The sequence below is a fragment of the Colius striatus genome, chromosome 4 (genome assembly GCF_028858725.1).
Source record: "Colius striatus isolate bColStr4 chromosome 4, bColStr4.1.hap1, whole genome shotgun sequence".
NCBI classification, from domain to species: domain Eukaryota; kingdom Metazoa; phylum Chordata; class Aves; order Coliiformes; family Coliidae; genus Colius; species Colius striatus.
This window is the reverse complement of record NC_084762.1, coordinates 76,244,566-76,263,679: the sequence shown is the minus strand read 5'-3', so window position 1 is coordinate 76,263,679 and position 19,114 is coordinate 76,244,566. Positions and strand designations below refer to the sequence as shown.

General features: G+C 37.2%; 1 protein-coding gene across 15 annotated transcripts in view; it reads left to right on the top strand.

Moving 5' to 3' along the window:
• UBR5 (ubiquitin protein ligase E3 component n-recognin 5) overlaps positions 1-19,114 on the top strand; it is an 86,939-nt gene that overhangs the window by 49,129 nt on the left and 18,696 nt on the right. For 9 of the 15 annotated variants that reach the window (XM_061995771.1, XM_061995767.1, XM_061995766.1 and 6 more), the window contains 22 exons: positions 1,043-1,186; positions 1,282-1,393; positions 1,569-1,723; positions 2,658-2,855; positions 4,367-4,577; positions 5,163-5,207; positions 8,315-8,441; positions 9,816-9,967; positions 10,361-10,456; positions 10,910-11,033; positions 11,570-11,667; positions 12,541-12,689; positions 13,119-13,210; positions 14,084-14,230; positions 14,326-14,444; positions 14,526-14,652; positions 14,754-14,883; positions 15,111-15,271; positions 15,744-15,983; positions 16,217-16,340; positions 17,288-17,399; positions 18,793-18,924. In XM_061995771.1, coding sequence (XP_061851755.1) covers positions 1,043-1,186; positions 1,282-1,393; positions 1,569-1,723; positions 2,658-2,855; positions 4,367-4,577; positions 5,163-5,207; positions 8,315-8,441; positions 9,816-9,967; positions 10,361-10,456; positions 10,910-11,033; positions 11,570-11,667; positions 12,541-12,689; positions 13,119-13,210; positions 14,084-14,230; positions 14,326-14,444; positions 14,526-14,652; positions 14,754-14,883; positions 15,111-15,271; positions 15,744-15,983; positions 16,217-16,340; positions 17,288-17,399; positions 18,793-18,924 — 2,995 coding nt within the window. The remainder of the gene's footprint in view (positions 1-1,042; positions 1,187-1,281; positions 1,394-1,568; positions 1,724-2,657; positions 2,856-4,366; positions 4,578-5,162; positions 5,208-8,314; positions 8,442-9,815; positions 9,968-10,360; positions 10,457-10,909; positions 11,034-11,569; positions 11,668-12,540; positions 12,690-13,118; positions 13,211-14,083; positions 14,231-14,325; positions 14,445-14,525; positions 14,653-14,753; positions 14,884-15,110; positions 15,272-15,743; positions 15,984-16,216; positions 16,341-17,287; positions 17,400-18,792; positions 18,925-19,114) is intronic. The other 6 variants (XM_061995775.1, XM_061995773.1, XM_061995768.1 and 3 more) reach the window with 3 other exon arrangements.

Genomic DNA, 19,114 nt, shown 5'->3' with positions numbered 1-19,114 from the left:
ATGGTAGCTTATATCTAGTTTTGATCAAGACTGAGAGCATACTGAGATCTAATTCTACTCAGAATTAAAACATTGTCTGACTTTCTCTCTGCCCCCTTCCATTAGCTTTGTTTTCTATTTGAGAAAATCATGGTCTCAACTGGAAACTCAAAGGGCCTTGCTGTTTCGTGATAGCATACTACGTTTCTATATCAATGAAACTTGTTTTGCCAGTTCTAGTTAGAGATGCATGACACCAACTCTTTAGTAGAGACTTACAGTCTCGGAAATGACTGTGGCAGTATGGGGTTGAATAACTTCATTGGGCTTTATAGAATGACACAGATGGATGATGTATGTTTTGGATAGCCTTGTCTAGCCTAAGGAACTGAGTGAAGAACTATATAATTGACTGTAAGGAACAGATAGTAGATCCAGAACTACTGAGCACAGTCATCTTGAGGAAGAAGCACTAAGACTCTGCAGGAGGCTTTAAAAATACTTAGATGGGGGAGCAGGGAAAGTGTGATTTCCTGGTTTTTGTAGTAAAAGAGCTGATGGACATTTATAGAAGTAAGAGACTTGGTGTAGGTGTTTTCTTGTTGAATCCTTAGCTAATGTTTGAACTCATTGCCGCAAAAAAATAGTATTTATTTCCAGAAGTGATTGGACAAGCTAATAGAATAAGATTCTATCTAGGCTATTAAACATGAAGTTGTCCTGCCGTTTCCAGTAAGTGGCAACTGGAAAGATACCAGGGATATCAGTAGGAGCTTCGGCAGTCAGTTGGCAGTGGTTCCTGTTGGATATAGGATGTTGAAATGGAGGGACTTTTGATCTGGTTCAGGATGCCTATGAAGTCATTAAGAAATCTCAAGTTTATAAGGGTTCAGTAATTTTAACAAAATGACAAGGCTAAGGACCAAGAGCTGTAGAATTTTATTACTGTTTATTGTAAACTTTTTTCTTTTCCTAGTAAAGGTCTGATTTATTTTGAAGCATCTCAACCTAACCAGCTTCTACTTAAAGCTTTTAGTAAAACTGTAATGTGTTTGACTTACAGGTGCTAAAAGTGGATGGTGCTTACGTTGCTGTGAAATTTCCAGGCACCTCCAGTACTGCAAACTGTCAGAGCAGTTCTAATTCAGATCCTGATCCTTCTTCCCTTCTCCAAGACTGTAGACTGCTCAGGATAGATGAACTGCAGGTACGTCTCAGTGGAATATTGAGAAAACAATCAGTATCTTGAAATGTCTACACTCTGCGCTGAATTGCATCAACAAATTTTATGTGTGTTTTCAGGTTGTAAAAACTGGTGGAACTCCAAAAGTTCCTGACTGTTTTCAGAGGACACCTAAAAAGCTGTGTATTCCAGAGAAGACAGAGATCCTAGCAGTAAATGTAGATTCAAAAGGTAAGACTTGCCTTGCCTTGTCTCTCTTCCTAGTGGATGACAACTACTATCATACTAAGATAAATAGTTGTTTCCATTAATACTAGTAATTCTTTCAAACTGCTCTAGTTAGGAGTTCTTTTACTGGAGGCCATCAGTAAAAGACATTAACTTTTTTCTTTGTGTATCTTTGAAGGAGTGCATGCTGTTCTGAAAACTGGGAACTGGGTTCGATACTGCATATTTGACCTTGCCACAGGAAAGGCTGAACAGGAAAATAATTTCCCTACTAGCAGCATTGCATTCCTGGGTCAGAATGAGAGAAGTGTTGCTATTTTTACAGCTGGACAGGTTTGTGATTTTGTATCTCAATCATTTAACCTCATTGCACTTAGCTTCCGTCATCTTTGAATGGAATGATGTAGCCTTTTGTAAAGCTTTTCCAAAGACTGGCAAAGAAATAGTACCTCATATGGGTTATGAAAGACTTGCTGCTACCATTAATAATTTGAAGGTGCAAGGGGAATAGCAATTTCACTTACTTAAGCAATTTTAATATGATCTTTTCAAATTCTATCTCAAATAAAAAGTAAAAAAGCAGGGGGGGAAATCTTGGCTGAGTAGTTTCTGTGTTAGAGTAAACTTATCTAGCTATGTTTCGGAATTGGGTCAGATGAAAATCCACTGTTGAGAATAAATGGAACTGCTGACCAAAAAAGAAAAATCTATAATCGATACTAAAAATGATATATTGAGGTTTTGTGCAACTTTTTCTGTTTTTCAGTGTTACAAATCTTATGTGATTATACAGCTTCATGACACTGTGTATCCATGAGGAGGGCTGAGAAAAAAATATCAAAACTGTTTTTGTAACTTCCACAAACACAATACACTTTGCTTAGGATAGCTGAAAGAAACAGTTTTTCAAAAGAACTGAATTTGAATGTTTTATTTCAGTATATTCAACTTCGAAGCATTTAAGTAACCTAAAAGTATAGGTACTATGTATTTTATTGCTTATGTTTCATATAGAATACCTATCCTAAAGAAGATACTTTTAATAGTATTTGCTATGTTAAGCACATTTTAAGTATTAGAGAAAGGGGAATCTGATTTTTTTTTTATGCTGTGACACTTGTAGCAATAGGAGTTGTACAATGGCGTAAATGAGAATTTTAGGTACATTATTGTCATTATTGGCAGTCAAGCAGAACTGGACCTTTTGTGAAGAATAATATTTATAAACTGTGGAGACTTAATAACAAAACATTTTTCCCAAATGTAGGAATCTCCTATTATTCTTAGAGATGGAAATGGTACAATCTATCCAATGGCAAAAGATTGTATGGGTGGGATACGAGACCCTGACTGGCTTGATCTTCCCCCTATCAGTAGTCTTGGAATGGGTGTTCATTCCTTAACAAATCTTCCTGCTAACTCGACGATCAAAAAGAAAGCTGCTATTATCATTATGGCTGTTGAGGTAAAATATTTTCTTTGCTACAGGATTTTTATTTTCTTCCTTCTGCTTTTATAAAGTTACTTAAAGAGCTTTGTGTTTAGATACCAATTAGAATTTTCACTATTTCAAACAAACTAATTTCAAGAGAAAATTGTCCTAGTAATGTGAACATACAAATTTATGTATTATAATGAAGACCATACATATTAAAATGAACATCTGTTTTGGCGGTACATGACTTCCATATCAGGTTTTTAACTAGTAATATTATTTTAGGCATTACTTTTAAAACTGTTACCTTTTTGTTATTCTATGGCTGCACAGTTTTTCTGAAGGATACCTTGACTTATTTTCTTGGGAATGCAATACTCTCTTTTTTTTTCTTTCCTTGTTAATCTTACATATGTGCCATGCATTAGGAAATTGAGAGTCACTTGAAGATTTTTTTTTTGTTTTTAATTTAATCACCTGTAGAGTTCTGTACTCACCTGTGGTGCTCTGTGAATAGTTCTGCTGTGAATTTATAGAATCATAGAATGGTAGGGATTGGAAGGGACCTTTAGAGATCATCTAGTCCAACCCCCCTGCAGAAGCAAGTTCACCTAGATCAGGTCACATAGGAACATGTCCAGGTGGGTCTTGAAGACCTCCAAGGAAGGAGACTCCACAACCCCTCTGGGCAGCCTGTGCCACTGCTCCCTCACCTGAACAGTGAAATAGTTTTTTCTTATGTTTAAGTGGAGCTTTTTTGTGTTCCAGCTTCATCCCATTACCCCTTGTCCTGTTGATAGCTGCTATAGAAAAAAGGGATGTCCCAACCTCCTGACACCCACCCTTTAGATATTTATAAATGTTAGTAAGATCTCCCTCCAATCTCCTCTTCTCCAGACTAAACAGCCCCAGTTTCCGCAGCCTTTTCTCATATGAAAGATGTTCCAGTCCCATATAAACCCATCTGTGATTTTGTGATTTAGTTACATCTTCTGTGCACTGTGCTGCCACCAGGAGGTACTGTGTACCTGTTAGACTGAGGTTGATGCCACAGTGGACTATTTCATTACTGTGGGAAAGCTTGTTGTATATGGGGTGACCTTTGCAGATCTTCATCAGCTTCTGTTCATTCACATCCTCTATGTTGCTTGTCTAAAACAAATATGTGAGAGCTAGTTAATGTAGATGCTTTTGTTTTTTCAAGTTGTACCACTTTTCCCATGTTACATTGTAGCCATGAAGTAGAACGAAATCTATCTTAAGAGCTTAGCTCTGAATCCAAAGGCATTATTTTTGTGAGTTTCTGTTGCTTAAGCCTTTCTTTTAACTTGTCTGTGTCTGAATGCATGCTGTTCTCCGATTTTAACAGTGCTATAACTGAGATGATGAGTATTCTCAACAGTTCCTGCACTGACTTCCAGACAACGTCTTAGATTTAGGCTTTTAATTTCAAAAAACGGAAATCTAGAAGTACTTCGTGAACTTGTATGTTTGCTTTTCATGTTTCAAATTGGTAAAATATTGTCTTCTTCTGAGTGCAGAAACAAACTTTAATGCAGCACATTCTTCGGTGTGACTATGAGGCTTGCAGACAATACCTGATGAACCTTGAACAAGCAGTTGTCTTGGATCAGAATCCACAAGTGCTGCAGACGTTCCTTGGCCATAGATGTGATGGAAACCGCAATATTCTGCATGCTTGTGTGTCTGTGTGCTTTCCAACCAGCAACAAAGAGACAAAAGAGGAAGAGGGTGAGCTCAACAGTAGAATGAAAAAACTTTGAAAATAAACCTTTTATGCATTTTCAAGAACATTTTAACTAAAAGATACATTATTCATAGATGAGTATCTTAAAATTTGATACCTAAAATGTGTATTCAGCCTTTCAAAGGTGCAGTGACAACATTTTTATTACTCTCATAAGGACTTTTAAGAATTCAATAGTTAAGAATACCAAGCTGGTCTTACTGATTATAAAAGACAAACTTTTCACATCTAGGTTAACTTTAGATGAAAACAAATTGAATTTTTTCCCTTTTATATCAGTAGTATCCCCTTTATATTACTAGTAGTCTATAAGAGAAACTGTGTTTAATGTTTCTGAGGTGTTATAATCTATATGTTAATGCCACTTGCAGTTGACATGTATTAAGAAATGTGAAAGAATGAGCTTCTGTTAGTACTGTTATGTAAAAACTATGTTAACAGAACAAGGTTGCTAAGTCAAGCACTCAAAAATTAGGAAATGGCAGAATTAAGTTTACCCATGTGCTGTATACATGGGTATGCATTGTGAAATGGTCTTTAATTACACCGTCATACTATTTTTTCCACAGGACTACCTCATTCAGTGCACAAGATGGACGGTGCTCACCGAATGGGTAGCTATTCAATATTTCTTTTTATCCTCATCATTCAGTGTGTGGCCCCATTCCTTATTACTGCACACCATACAAACCCTACACTGAATAATGATTGAACTTCCTTGTGCGATTTTTGTATGGTGCTGTCATTGAATTTTAGTTATTTATAGACTTTAATTGTTCCTCAGGTCCCTGTTCATAAAATGGGAGTAATGCTGCAGCTTCCTCATCTCTTGAAGTTTTCTCTGTATTCAAAGCTATTAACTAATTTCGAGGGTTCTGTTTGAGAAGCCTAGGCCCTGATACCATCTTTTCTAAAGTAGACATTGTTTCAAAACGTTGTATTCTAGAGCTGAATTAATAGTTTACTTGTTCTGTGCATGTTAATTATTTCTGTGTCACACACCTTTTAGGTGTCCCAAAATGAGTAAGATGTATCCCAATCATCTGTAAGCACTTGTTTCACAAAGTTCTGTGTGCTGTTAGATGTGGCAGAAGTAGGTTTGAGTTCTCCAAACTGATGTTCAGTGACATTAAACACAACACAATGCTTTTCCACATCCTTCACAAGCTGTTGCTGCCTTATTACACACCTTCCAAATAAGGCATAAACAGCTTGGTCATTGTACAACCCTTCATCTGTAGTGTGTCGTCCATCCTGTGCACTGATTGAGGCAGGGGTCTTGTAGGGGTGAGGAATAAAAAAACCCCAATTTAAAAACCAAACAACCCCAACCAAACAAATAAAACCCAGCTGTATTACTGAAGATTGTTTTACAATAAACACACAAGGAGACTGAAATAAGGATGCATGGGCAAACTTAATATGACTTTTCCTAATGTGAGTGCTTGTCTTTGCAACCTTGACATTTTTTCAATAACTTCATTTGGATGTAATTTAATTTTCTGAAAAATGTGAACCTGAGAAACTTTTAACATCCCTCTGCCTCTCTCTTTCCCTTCACAAAAGTTGTTCTAAAAGAAGTTTCATATTTTTAGTTGCAAATCACAGTCACCTTCCACTGTAACTGATAGCGACAGATATTAGGACAAGCTTATTTTCTGTGTATCATTGGGAGGGCAGTGGTGACTAATGTTACTGTCTTTGAGTTACACAGCCATCTGTTAAACTGTGGAAGAAGTTTTGGATTAGGAGTAAGGCTTCAATTCCAGACTCCAGATATATTGTTCATTAACAATTACAGAATATGCTGTCCTTTTCCAGCTAATACCTGCCTGAGATATTTCAGTATTCACATGGATTCTTTATAAGTGCTGGAAAGGAAATACTGAGGACAGGGATAAGCTTTTTTAGTTTTCAGATCCTGTGCCTAGTTTCACTATAGCTCCTGCAGCCTTGGATAAATGAATTGCAGGAAAAGTGGCCCCAGACCTGCAAAGCTTCGAGAAGGCTGCTTTGTTTCTGTGTGATTTGATATCTCCTCAGTCTTGCCAATTTAAAGGATTTTGGGAAAGATGGGTCCAAAGAAATGTCCAAAGCACGTGAAATCACTAAAATTATCATACTGAATTTCAGCTAACTTTACTAAACATCCACAAACTGAGATTTTCTAGAGAACAAGGACAGATTTCATCAGACAACAGAACAGCAGATTACACTTAGAGACAGGTTCTCCAGAAATTAATACTAACTTCATAAGTGGGAATGTGAAAATTCAGTTGTAGTTTATTGTGAGATCTAGGATAGGTGCATAGAATGGTTGTATTGCTGTGTATTGCTTGAGGAATCACACTTAAGAACTATGGCTCTCTACATGAGAGGACCAGAAGTATTGTGTGATGGGGTCAGAGAAGTAGTGAATCTTAGAAAGGAGTACAGCACACGTACAGTGGCAATGCATTTAAAACTGTGGGTCAGCTAGTACAGAACTGAGGGTACAAGAGTAATGTTCTGCAAAGTGCTTGATAGTTGTCTGCTATGAGTAGTAGGTTGTTTTTGTGTAAGAAATACATATTCTTGAGAACAAGCAAAACCTAAGTTCTTTACTACTTCAGTTAGTGATGAATAGAAGGATCTAAAGAATAAACATGCTACAAAAGTTGTCAAACACCATTGAATTGCTTAGTATATTCTTCTTTAAAAAAAAAGAGATAATTATTACTGTCAGTGGAGAAAATATGTCTGCAGAGACTGTCAGTTTGAAAAGCTTTTAAATGGAAAGTGAGAACTGACCATAGCAACTTTGAGAGGTGTCCTGAAGGAATGATCAGGTCACTTCATGGAAATTTTGTTCTTTTTTTTGGAAACACACCTTTTCCTTCTAGGTTGTACCAAAAATAGTTTTTCACTCTTCTGAAAGGAAAATTACTCCTCTTCTGGCCTGTATCATGCTTAAAAATGCTTCTCGTTCAGCTCTTTCAGGAACCATAGCTGTAGTGATTCCTTTACTTGCCAGTAGCTCCTAAAGAAGCAGTGGCTGTTACTCTGTGCAAACCTTGTACAGCTGACTTCACTGGTTTACCTTGCAGATAAATAAATCTACCTTAGGTCTTTGATTCAGGTGACTACTTCAAGTTGTACTAGAACTGTACAGCTAGGCAGTTTAGGTGTTCCGGTGCTTAGAGTTTTAGATGTTAGAAGAAATGCTCATTATTTCTGATGTAAACTGATTGTGCTACCTTAATATACTTACAGTTAATTTTCTTAAACATGCTCATAAGTAGAGTGTACATCTTGCAAACCCCCAGCATTGCATTTTTCACAGCTGGTCATTGTGAAGTGTAGTGGTTGGTGGTTTTTTTTTGTGGAGGTATGGGTTCTTTTGGTTGTCATTAGTTTTGAAGCCTTGACTGAGCAAGTGTGTGCAATCACCTGTGTGATAGGTCCTTGTCTTTTGATGACATTGCAAACTGAAAGCTTGTTCTGGAATTTGGGTGCCTTGAATTTCCTTCCTTGACTGTCATTTAGAAAACAAACCCAGTGGGAATTGTGGTTAAGCTTGTCCAAAATAAAAATTTGTAGGTGAACCTGCTCTGGCCTTCTCAGTCTTAAAAAAAAATAATAATGCAGGGAACATTTTATGATTAGTGACGTTTCTGTATACTCCCTCCTTATAATTTTCCCAAGTGAAGTTTTGGCACTAACACGTTTCTTACTTTTTCAGAAGCAGAGCGCTCCGAGAGGAATACGTTTGCTGAAAGGCTCTCGGCTGTGGAAGCTATTGCAAACGCCATCTCTGTTGTGTCAAGTAATGGTCCAGGAAATCGGGCTGGATCATCAAGCAGCAGAAGGTAAACTGACTAATGCTTTCTTCTTGTTTTCTATATGTTAATTTCCATTTTAATTACCAATCTCATATTAATTCCTTTAGTCTAGTTAAGAATGGGCTCTGTTGCTAGTTTCAGGTCAGATTTCACATCTTCAAGCACCAAACTAGAGCTCTAGTGTTGAGATTTTTTAAAAGCCTTTTCTTGCTTGAGAACTGATGGTTGGATATTTCTAAACTAATTATATTTTCTGGAGTTTGGGCATCATCTCCTCAATTGTAAAGTGGAAATGCTTCTCCTTGTGGAGGAGGGGAATTTTAGGATAAGCACTAGTGTTCTTTATCAACAAGAACTAAGTATCATAGAAATAGCACCCAGACTTGTTCTAAGGCAATTTCTGAGGGAAGTGGTCACTTATGCTGGGAGGAATGTAACACCAGTAGAGAAGAACTTAAGTTGACTTTTTTTATCCTAAGCAACCATTGTTATAGTGGGAGTCCTTTGTATTGAGATGGCTCTAAAGGATAGGTTTCTGACCCTGACCCGATCCTAATTTCTGATGATATTAATGTTTTTCATCTTTTCTGTGACAGTAACTGAGTGATGCTTACATCAAGAGAATTTGCAAGTATCTGTACTGAGATCTGATCAGTTCAGAAGACTCTAGATGAGGGCATAGTACATTTTTTTTTACTTGACTCTGTAGGCAAAGGAGTTGACATGGAATGATGTCTTTATGTTTTGTAAGCTAATGGGAGATAAGGGTAAGGGTTGAATCTTCCCACGTTCTGTAGGAGACATTACTCTTAAGAGAAAGTCCATTTAAGACAAAACAAACCCAAACTATCTTTATATTTGTACTGCTTTGTATCACACTGAGTTCTTTGTTTTCTATTTTATTCTTACCACCTTTTCCTGTAGTAATATGATACAAAACTTTTTGAAGTTGTTGACTGACTAACCTCAGTACCTTCATGTTAAATAACTTTAAACAAATAACTCCTTTCAAAAATTTTTTCAAGCGCCGTTTTTATTCTTCCACTAACCTCTTTGTGCAGTTAAATTTTGAAAAACAGCAGCAACAAGGGCTAATTCTTGGACAAGCTTAGCACTCCTGGTAATGAATGCCAAATAGTGTTAATAACGCCCATCAGCTGCTACTCCCTGCAAGTGGAAGAGCTGTAGTGACTAGGGACGTGTTCTTGGCACAAATATGTCTTGATACATTACTGTCTGACTCTTCTTCCAAGGCAACAAAATGGAATACAGGAATGAGAAATACCTCTTTACTCATTCTTCCTTATACTGAGGGACCTTTTGCAGTGTGAAATTCAACTTTAAAATGTTCTAATTCTAAATGAGAATGAGAGAGTATTTTTGCTTCTATTTTCTACTTAGTTTGAGATTAAGGGAAATGATGAGGAGATCTTTGAGAGCTGCTGGATTGGGCAGACATGAAGCTGGTGCTTCATCAAGTGACCACCAGGACCCAGTGTCTCCACCGATAGCTCCTCCTAGCTGGGTTCCAGATCCTCCTGCAATGGATCCAGGTAAGTCTGCTCATGTATCACATTAGACTGTAGAGTGAGGGATTTAGTGAAGGAACCAATGATTTTTAAGGTGAATCATTTATATTTCAGCATGAGAGTAAAATACCTAGCCTCAATGAGTTAGCAAGATGTCATTAAGCTAGCTTTAAAAGTTTACTGAAGACTTAACAGCTGTTTTTACATCCAGTATGTCTTTCTAGTGCTGGTGCCAAACTTGTGAGACGTGTTTTGTAATGTTGATTTACGTTGCTAATCTAGGAATGTTGCCGTTCATAGAGAAGAGTACCAATTAAATGCAGAAAGCCTGCAGTGTGCTAGACATTGCAGAAAGAGCGTGTTGTTAGGGATGTTTTTATGTATTGATATACATCCTGCTGTTCTGTTTACTGAAAGATGGTGACATTGATTTTATCCTGGCCCCCGCTGTGGGATCTCTTACCACAGCAGCGACTGGCACCGGCCAAGGACCTAGCACCTCCACAATACCAGGTGAGGACACACTGCTTATCTGATTGTGCTTTAGAAGGAAAATTATCTGAAAAGCTGCCTTTACTTGCACAGATTTTTCGCATATGAAACTATTGCGGATGAATTCAGATGAATATTCAGATGAATATTGGATTGATGCAGAATTTCACAAGTGTGCAGAAACTAAATGAAGCACCATGCTGTGTTTTATGTAAAAATTATTTTTATTTGGGCAATGAGAAATATGTAAATATGATAATCAGTATGAAATTGGGAAAACTGTCTGTATTTCAGAATGTAATTTGGAACTGAAATTTACACTCCTTCATTGAAATGTTTCTGCAACTGGCAAATCACTGAGTAGCCAAGCTACTGATTAATCACTCCAGTGGAACATTGAATTTATTTACTTTTAATAGGTAGTCATTTTTTGAGGAAAAACTGTTTCTCTGCAATTTTTTTTTCTCATTACAGGTCCATCTACTGAACCATCTGTAGTGGAATCAAAGGATCGGAAGGCAAATGCCCATTTCATACTGAAATTACTATGTGATAGTGTTGTTTTACAACCATATCTTCGAGAATTACTGTCAGCTAAGTAAGGATTTTCATATGAATTTTCACTATCCTCTGTAATATTATATCACTTGAAATTTATTACATAGAAGCTTTTTAGAAAATATTTAAGGGTGCATTAGTTGTTTTTAGTTAGTATTTGTTAACAATTATTATAATACTAGAATATTGAATGTATTTGTTTCCTGCCATCCCTTAAAATTATGTCTGTTTCACAGAGGTAAAATGAGTAAGAGTTTTTATTCATTCTGTGTTTTTTCTGATGAGGGTGAGGGAGCCCTGGCACAGGCTGCCCAGAGGGGTTATGGAGGCTCCTTCCTTGGAGGTCTTCAAGACCTGCCTGGGCATGTTCCTATGCGACCCGATCTAGGTGAACCTGCTTCTGCAGGGGGTTGGACTGGATGATCATTAAAGGTCCCTTCCAACCCTACCATTCTGTGATTCTGATTGCACAAGATTAACAATACTAAGTTCTCATGTATTTGTTTCCTACCTCACTCCTGTTAAAACAACAAAAAACTCAGTGTGTTTTAACTTGTCTATTGTTCTTTTCCCCAGGGATGCAAGAGGCATGACACCGTTTATGTCAGCAGTCAGTGGCCGGGCATATCCTGCTGCAATAACAATTCTGGAAACCGCACAGAAAATTGCCAAAGGTACATACACCAGTTTCGGTGATTACTACTATGGGGTTTCCTTCTAAAGGTTGACATGTGCAGATTAATTATTAACAGTGCTTTTTTGTATGTGAAATTACATGTGCTTGAGCAACTGGTGGTTGTGGTAAACACCTCTTTCCAAAACCCTGTATATTGATGCGTGTTTTGGATATCTTGCTGTTACGGAATATCTTCCTCTTTTGAAGTGTATATGTTATTATAGGTTTCTATGAATATTATTGGTTTTGTGTTCTTTATAGTATTTTCAGCATTTCGTTGCTTTATAAACATCAGTGGATTAAGGTACTACTTTTCAACAGCACAAAGGTGTCATCTGAAACGTCTTTATTTGAATTGGAAAAACGCAATACGATAAAGCAGCATGCCAAGCTGAAGGCTTCTGTACAAACATGTATTTTGTGACTTTCTTTTGGTGTTGGCATTTAATTGTTTAAGAGAAATATGAGAAGTTGAACTTAAGGAGAAACTTGATCAGATTGGAACTTTGATGTGATGAGGTCCATAGGACTGTGTGTATTCCTTAGAAGAATATTATCCATAAATTATTTTTTAATCCTTCAAAATGACGATCCACTGATTTGATTAGAGTATCGATGAATTAAAAATTAGGGAAGAATTGGCCGTTGAATTTTTCAATCAGAAGTTGACAGCAGCTTCTGTAAGAAATACCTGTACTGTGACAAGCAGAAAGGTTTCTCAAAAAACTGTGACAGAGACTTTATTCAAACTTTTGGTTCTCGGTGAGATTGTGTAATGGCAAACATCTGTCAAATATGGGTTCTGTTGGTGGATTTGTGTTACTTTTAGGAGTTAAACACTAGTTAAACACTAGTTCTATTGTTCTTTTAGCTGAAGCAACTTCCAGTGAAAAGGAAGATGATGTGTTTATGGGAATGGTTTGTCCTTCGGGTACAAATCCAGATGACTCTCCTTTGTATGTGTTGTGTTGCAATGACACATGCAGTTTTACGTGGACTGGTGCAGAACATATTAACCAAGTAAGGCTTTTTTTTTTTTCCTTTTAAGTAAATAGGAATGTTTTTCAACCATATATTATGTTAGTCCACCGATCTTAGTTTTTAAATTATCAAAATTGTATTGTTTTAATTACTGTAACTTTTAAGTCTGGTGTGGTTACTGCCTCTCCTAACGGCTTTGTACTCTCAAAGCTGTCTGTGTGGGTCAGAACATGGCTGTTTAAGGGTGTGGCTTTTCCCATCTGGGTGTCTTGGGCAAAAATTTTGATGGAAACAGCTCTTTGAAAACACCGAATATGCTAACAACAAAGCTTCACTTTCTAGAATTGACTTCTACGTGAAGACACCAATTTGAACAAGTGCTATTTTATTGTAACCTGAAATGCCGTGAGATTGCAAGTGCTGCAGAGAGAAAACTATACATAATATCTTGGGTACTTTTTTTTTTAGGATATATTTGAATGCCGAACATGTGGCCTATTGGAATCTCTTTGTTGTTGCACAGAATGTGCAAGAGTCTGTCACAAAGGACATGACTGCAAGTAAGTATTGTGTTCTGTTTCTTACAGTGGAATCAGTATTTTGCGGATTAATTTATTTACTCATAGCTAGCATTATTTTCCTTGGTTGTTCAGATATTAGAGAAGATTTAACAGTAAAAATTTCTTCTTTTCCTTCTGCTCTGTAAGGTTTATCTTATGGGTCAGAATTGAAAGAGTAATCGGAAGCAGTCTTATGCTTTTCAGTTTATAGAATTTAGACTAAATGACTAATTCTGGTATCCTCAAAGTGCTCAATATTCTAGGAATAATATGTCTAGGTAATAGTGTGTTTTAACTCTGGGCACCTCCTGGATTTCTGAAGCCAGCAAATCCTATTGACTGATAATTCTTGTAAACTTTCAGAAACAGTGTAGCGTATTAATCTCTTAAGTTCAACTACAGTAAAGGGAAAAGTGAGCAGTCAAATGAATGGTCTAGAAGTCTCTGATCAACCTTGCCAAAGCTTTGAAGTTGCAGATGTTTTGTGCCACTGGCACAGATTGTAAATGTTATAGCATTAATGTTCTAGCTATATAATAAGCTAACAGAGACAATTATTATCTCAGAATTGTTTCAGTGACTGAGTTTTTATTGCTTGTTGTGAGGATTTCCAACACAACTTTCATGTCTGGAGACTATTTTGGGAAACAAATGGTCTTGGGTGAGTTTTACTAAGGCACTACAGTGAAACTGCTCTCTTAAAACGAGTGTAGGAAACAAGGATAGCAAATGTCAAGGTTGTCACATATAAACTCTGCATTTCTCTCTCCAGCTAGGATTGGGCATCTTGCTTCTGTAATAATCAAAAAAGCTCTAGCAGGAATCTTGATGTGTACACTAATACCCTCAGCTCACCTTTGCTGTTTGTTGTAGGCTCAAACGAACATCCCCAACAGCCTACTGTGATTGCTGGGAAAAGTGCAAGTGTAAAACGCTAATTGCTGGTCAAAAGTCTGCTCGCCTTGATCTCCTTTACCGCCTGCTTACCACCACAAACCTTGTTACCATGCCAAATAGCAGGCAAGTTCATCTTTGCAGTCACTAAGGCAGAATTATTTTTATCATTTTAAAATATGAGGTATATCGTATCCCCACTAATAAATTTTTCATTACAGGGGAGAACATCTGCTGCTGTTTTTAGTACAGACAGTTGCCAGGCAAACTGTGGAACACTGCCAGTACAGGCCGCCTAGAATTAGGGAAGATAGAAATCGCAAAACGGCAAATCCTGAAGGTAAGCACTTTTTCATTGAAATAAATGGAAAACTCCATATTTCAGTGCCTCTTTCTTATATTGCTTTTTTTGTCTTTTTAGATTCTGATATGCCTGATCACGATTTAGAACCTCCTCGTTTTGCCCAGCTTGCTTTGGAACGTGTTTTGCAGGACTGGAATGCGCTGAAGTCTATGATCATGTTTGGCTCCCAAGAAAATAAAGACCCGTGTGTATTTACACATAGTTGTCAATGTGCAGTTTGATGTGATATTTGCGGCCTGCTGACTTACATAAAATTTATTTCCTTTCTTTTTTGTTTTTTCCAAGTCTTAGTGCAAGCAGTAGGATAGGTCATCTTCTGCCTGAAGAACAAGTTTACCTTAATCAACAAAGTGGAACTATTCGCTTGGACTGTTTTACGCACTGTCTTATTGTCAAGTGTACAGCAGACATTTTGGTGAGCTCTCTTAGCCATGTTGTACTTAGCTTTTCTGACTGATGTGATATTATAGTGTGTCTCAGGTGGTATATGCTTGGAAACTAATTTGAAAATAACTTCAAGCTAGTTGTGGTTTTGTGAATTTATACTGTTCCGACTGTAGTCTCCCTTTGAATCTTAATCTGTCTTGTTTCATCCTTCTAAATTGCACAATATTATTGGTTCATAATGACCTCTTTCTACAGCTCTTAGATACTTTGCTGGGTACTCTGGTAAAGGAATTACAGAACAAATATACACCAGGACGCAGAGAAGAAGCTATTGCTGTTACAATGAGATTCCTGCGTTCAGTGGCAAGAGTGTTTGTCATTCTTAGTGTGGAAATGGCTTCCTCCAAAAAGAAAAAGTAAGTGGGCAGTGTACATTGGTTGTGGTGTTTGGTTCTATAAATTTCAATATTTATTCTCCTATTAAATGAGTTGGTACAAATCAACAGTAGGCAAAAATATCTGAATTAACTTGTGGTCTGTGGATGGCTTTGTGTGGAAAAGTGCAGACCTCAAGATTGCACAATAGATGCTGGTACATCACAAAACTTTTTAATACACTTGTAAAACTTACATGTTTGTACTAAACCTTTCTGTTTAAAATGTTACTATTTTTGGAAGTAGAATTTTTTTAACATGTTAAAATGATGATCTATGGTTGGTTGTCAAGAATAGATTTAGATATCTAGCCTTAGTCTTGAATTATTGAATGATAAAGGCTTTTAACTGACTTGAATATCTGTGCATATTGTTGGTATACACACAAATGTATGTATCTGTTTTAAAAAGAGACATATTTGACATTTAATTTCTTATATTTTTTTTCCATAGCAATTTTATTCCACAGCCAATTGGAAAATGTAAACGTGTATTCCAGGCATTATTGCCCTATGCTGTTGAAGAATTGTGCAATGTAGCAGAGTCTCTAATTATTCCAGTCAGGATGGGAATTGCACGTCCTACAGCACCTTTTACTCTAGCTAGCACTAGTATAGATGCCATGCAAGGAAGTGAAGAACTGTTTTCTGTGGAACCTTTGCCACCCAGACCGTCATCTGACCAGTCTAGCAGGTAAAATTCACTGAAGCTTGCTACTGATTCTTTTCAGTCTTGTTAAAGGTGTTTTTGGTTTGTGATGTTACTAGTTTTTCATTATCAGAAAGTATTGATGAGGCTTCTATTCTGGCCACACATTTTGGAAGAACTTTTCTACTGACAGATTTCTACAGTAATTTGCATTCATAATGATATTAGGAGGTCCAAAACAAATTTTCTTTTTCTCTTCTCTTTTTTTTTTTGTGAAGTTCTAGTCAGTCTCAGTCATCCTACATCATAAGAAATCCTCAGCAAAGACGAATCAGCCAGTCACAGCCAGTCCGTGGCAGGGATGAAGAACAGGATGATATTGTTTCAGCAGATGTGGAAGAGGTTGGCTTTCTTTTTTTATATTTTTGGTTTTTCTTCTCAATATGCCACCTAATTCATTAGCATGTACTTTAATGTCTGAACCACGAGTCCATGCATCAAGACCTCTGATTTGCAAAAGATATTGAGTAGTGCTTCATGGCGTCCTACCAAACCTTAAGCTTTTTATTTTATCAGGTAGCTCTTCAATATTTAGCAACTACTTCTAGGGTTTACAGTCAGTTTTACCCTTTCAGCATTAAAATCTGATGTCTGAGTCTGTGTTTCATTTATAAAACTGATTTCTTTTTATCTGCACAACACAATGCACATGTACAGCTACTGTGGTTGTAAGTTCATTTTCTGTTCACGTTAGTTCAGGGTTTTTCTTTTATTTGTTTTTACATAAAATTGTGCAGTTTTTTGAAAATATGTGTCTCTAATCAGTTCAAGAAGGACAGGGAGCTGCTGGAGAGAGTTCAGTGCAGGGCTACAAAGATGATTAAGGGAGTGGAGCATCTCCCTTCTGATGAAAGGCTGAGGGAGCTGGGGCTCTTTAGCTTGGAGAAGAGGAGACTGAGGGGTGACCTCATTAATGTTTACAAATACATAAAGGGTGGGTGTCAGGAGGATGGAACCAGGCTGTTCTCAATTATGTCCAATGATAGGACAAGGGGCAGTGGGTACAAGCTGGAACATAAGAGGTTCCAAAGAAATACAAGGAAGAATTTCTTCACTGTGAGGGTAAGGGAGCACTGGAACAGGCTGCCTAGATCGGTTGTGGAGTCTTCTTCTCTGGAGACATTCAAAACCCACCTGGATGAGTTCCTGTGTGACCTACTCTAGTTGGTCCTGCTCTGACAGTGGGGGTTAGACTAGATGATCTTTGAAGGACCCTTCCAGTCCTTGAGATTCTGTGATTCTGTGATATAAAAGATATTCTAGTATAAAATTACAATGCTAATTTCCAGGTTGAGGTGGTTGAGGGAGTGGCTGGTGAAGAAGACCATCATGATGAACAGGAAGAACATGGTGAAGAAAATGCTGAAGCAGAAGGACAGCATGATGAGCATGATGAAGATGGTATGTATCATGTACATCGTGCATATTTCTGCTTGGATTAGCAAACTCTGCATCAAAAACAAAAGGCATATTGAGAATCACCAATGATAATGATTTGGGAGACTTGCATGACTCAAGACATAGGGTTTTATAGTATGCATCTTCCGAAATGTTACCTGTATTACCCTTGATAGTTAATGCAGAACAGAAAAGTACAGTTCATATCAGTGAAAGGCTGTGTAAAAGGCCTTCTTCATGTTAAGCAGGACTGCTCTCTGGGGATCTGCTAAATTTGTGGGGAAAAAAATAGTAATGTTCCCTGATAGGAAATGGCAAGAAATTCTTCTTGGTCTTCTCTGGAGACATTCAAAACCCACCTGGATGAGTTCCTGTGTGGCCTACTCTAGCTGGTCCTGCTCTGGCAGGGGGGTTGGACTGAATGATCTTTTAAGGTCCCTTCCAGCCCTTAAAATTCTGGGATTTTGTGAGATGAGTAAAATTTTAGATAACTCTTAGTAGGCAAGTATGTGAACACTTCTATTTTTCTGCACAAGGAGAAAATACAATGGTACTAAAGGGTAAAAAACCACAAGAAACAAACCCCAAATGTTACTATATGCTTGGTTAACAATATCTGTTTTGCCTTTTGTGTGTGCTTGTGTAAAATGTTGTTGATGTAAATTATTTGAAGGACTAAAACAATAGCATAGCTCTTGCATGACTAATCATAAAGTAGCGGTGTGGTAGATGTGTTTGCAAAAGGGATCATGCTGAGCTACTTTTTGAGCCAATCATCAAATATTAAATTATGATTCAATATTTTGTAGACAAATCCTTTCCATTAATATGATTTATCTCTATAGTTAGTTTGGGATTAGATGACCCAAAGATGTAATTAAAAAAAATTATCTTTCTAACTTTCCAGTCAAACCATTTAAGGTATGAGAAATCTGTTTATTTGCTTCCTGAGTATTCAGAATGTTTAATTCTCAAAACTTTGACTTGAACAGAACCTGGATATTTTAATCAGGTTTTTAAAACATTTTTTCAGGTATTCCTTGGATATTTGTGTGAAGTAGCATATGGTTAATTCTCCTGACACATGTACATGAGGAGTTGTAGGGTCTTTTAGCTTGAGTAACCAATTCTGAATCCTTAAAGTCTTAGTTTTCAGTGTGTGTGGTGAATGTGTATGTGCAGTACAAAGTGAGAAGACCAGCTGGAAAATAAAAGAATAGGCCCCAAGTATTGCTGTGTGTTTACACAGCTTTGATCACCTCTCCCTGCATATCCGTTAACTTCTGCTGTACTAAGAGGTGCTGGAATTTGTTTAATGTGTCTTACATGAGTCGTTACAATCATTCTGTTTTTTCCTGTTTCTAAACATGAGATGTTTTGAATATTGTTTTTATAGGTAGTGATATGGAGTTGGATTTGCTAGCTGCTGCTGAAACAGAAAGTGACAGTGAGAGTAACCACAGTAATCAGGACAACGCTAGTGGGCGCAGAAGTGTGGTCACTGCAGCTACTGCTGGGTCAGAAGCAGGTACACCACATCATCTCATGTTTAGTCTGACTGTTTAAATTTAGATATTAGCTTTGTTGTACTGGAAAAAGAGACGTGTTAGTGATTCGAGTGGAGCTTTAACAAGGAAACAACTGGCTTCACCTAAAAAAAAAAATATTCTTTGCCTTTGGTTCTTGACTGCACTGCAGAGGCATATGGGAGAAATTAC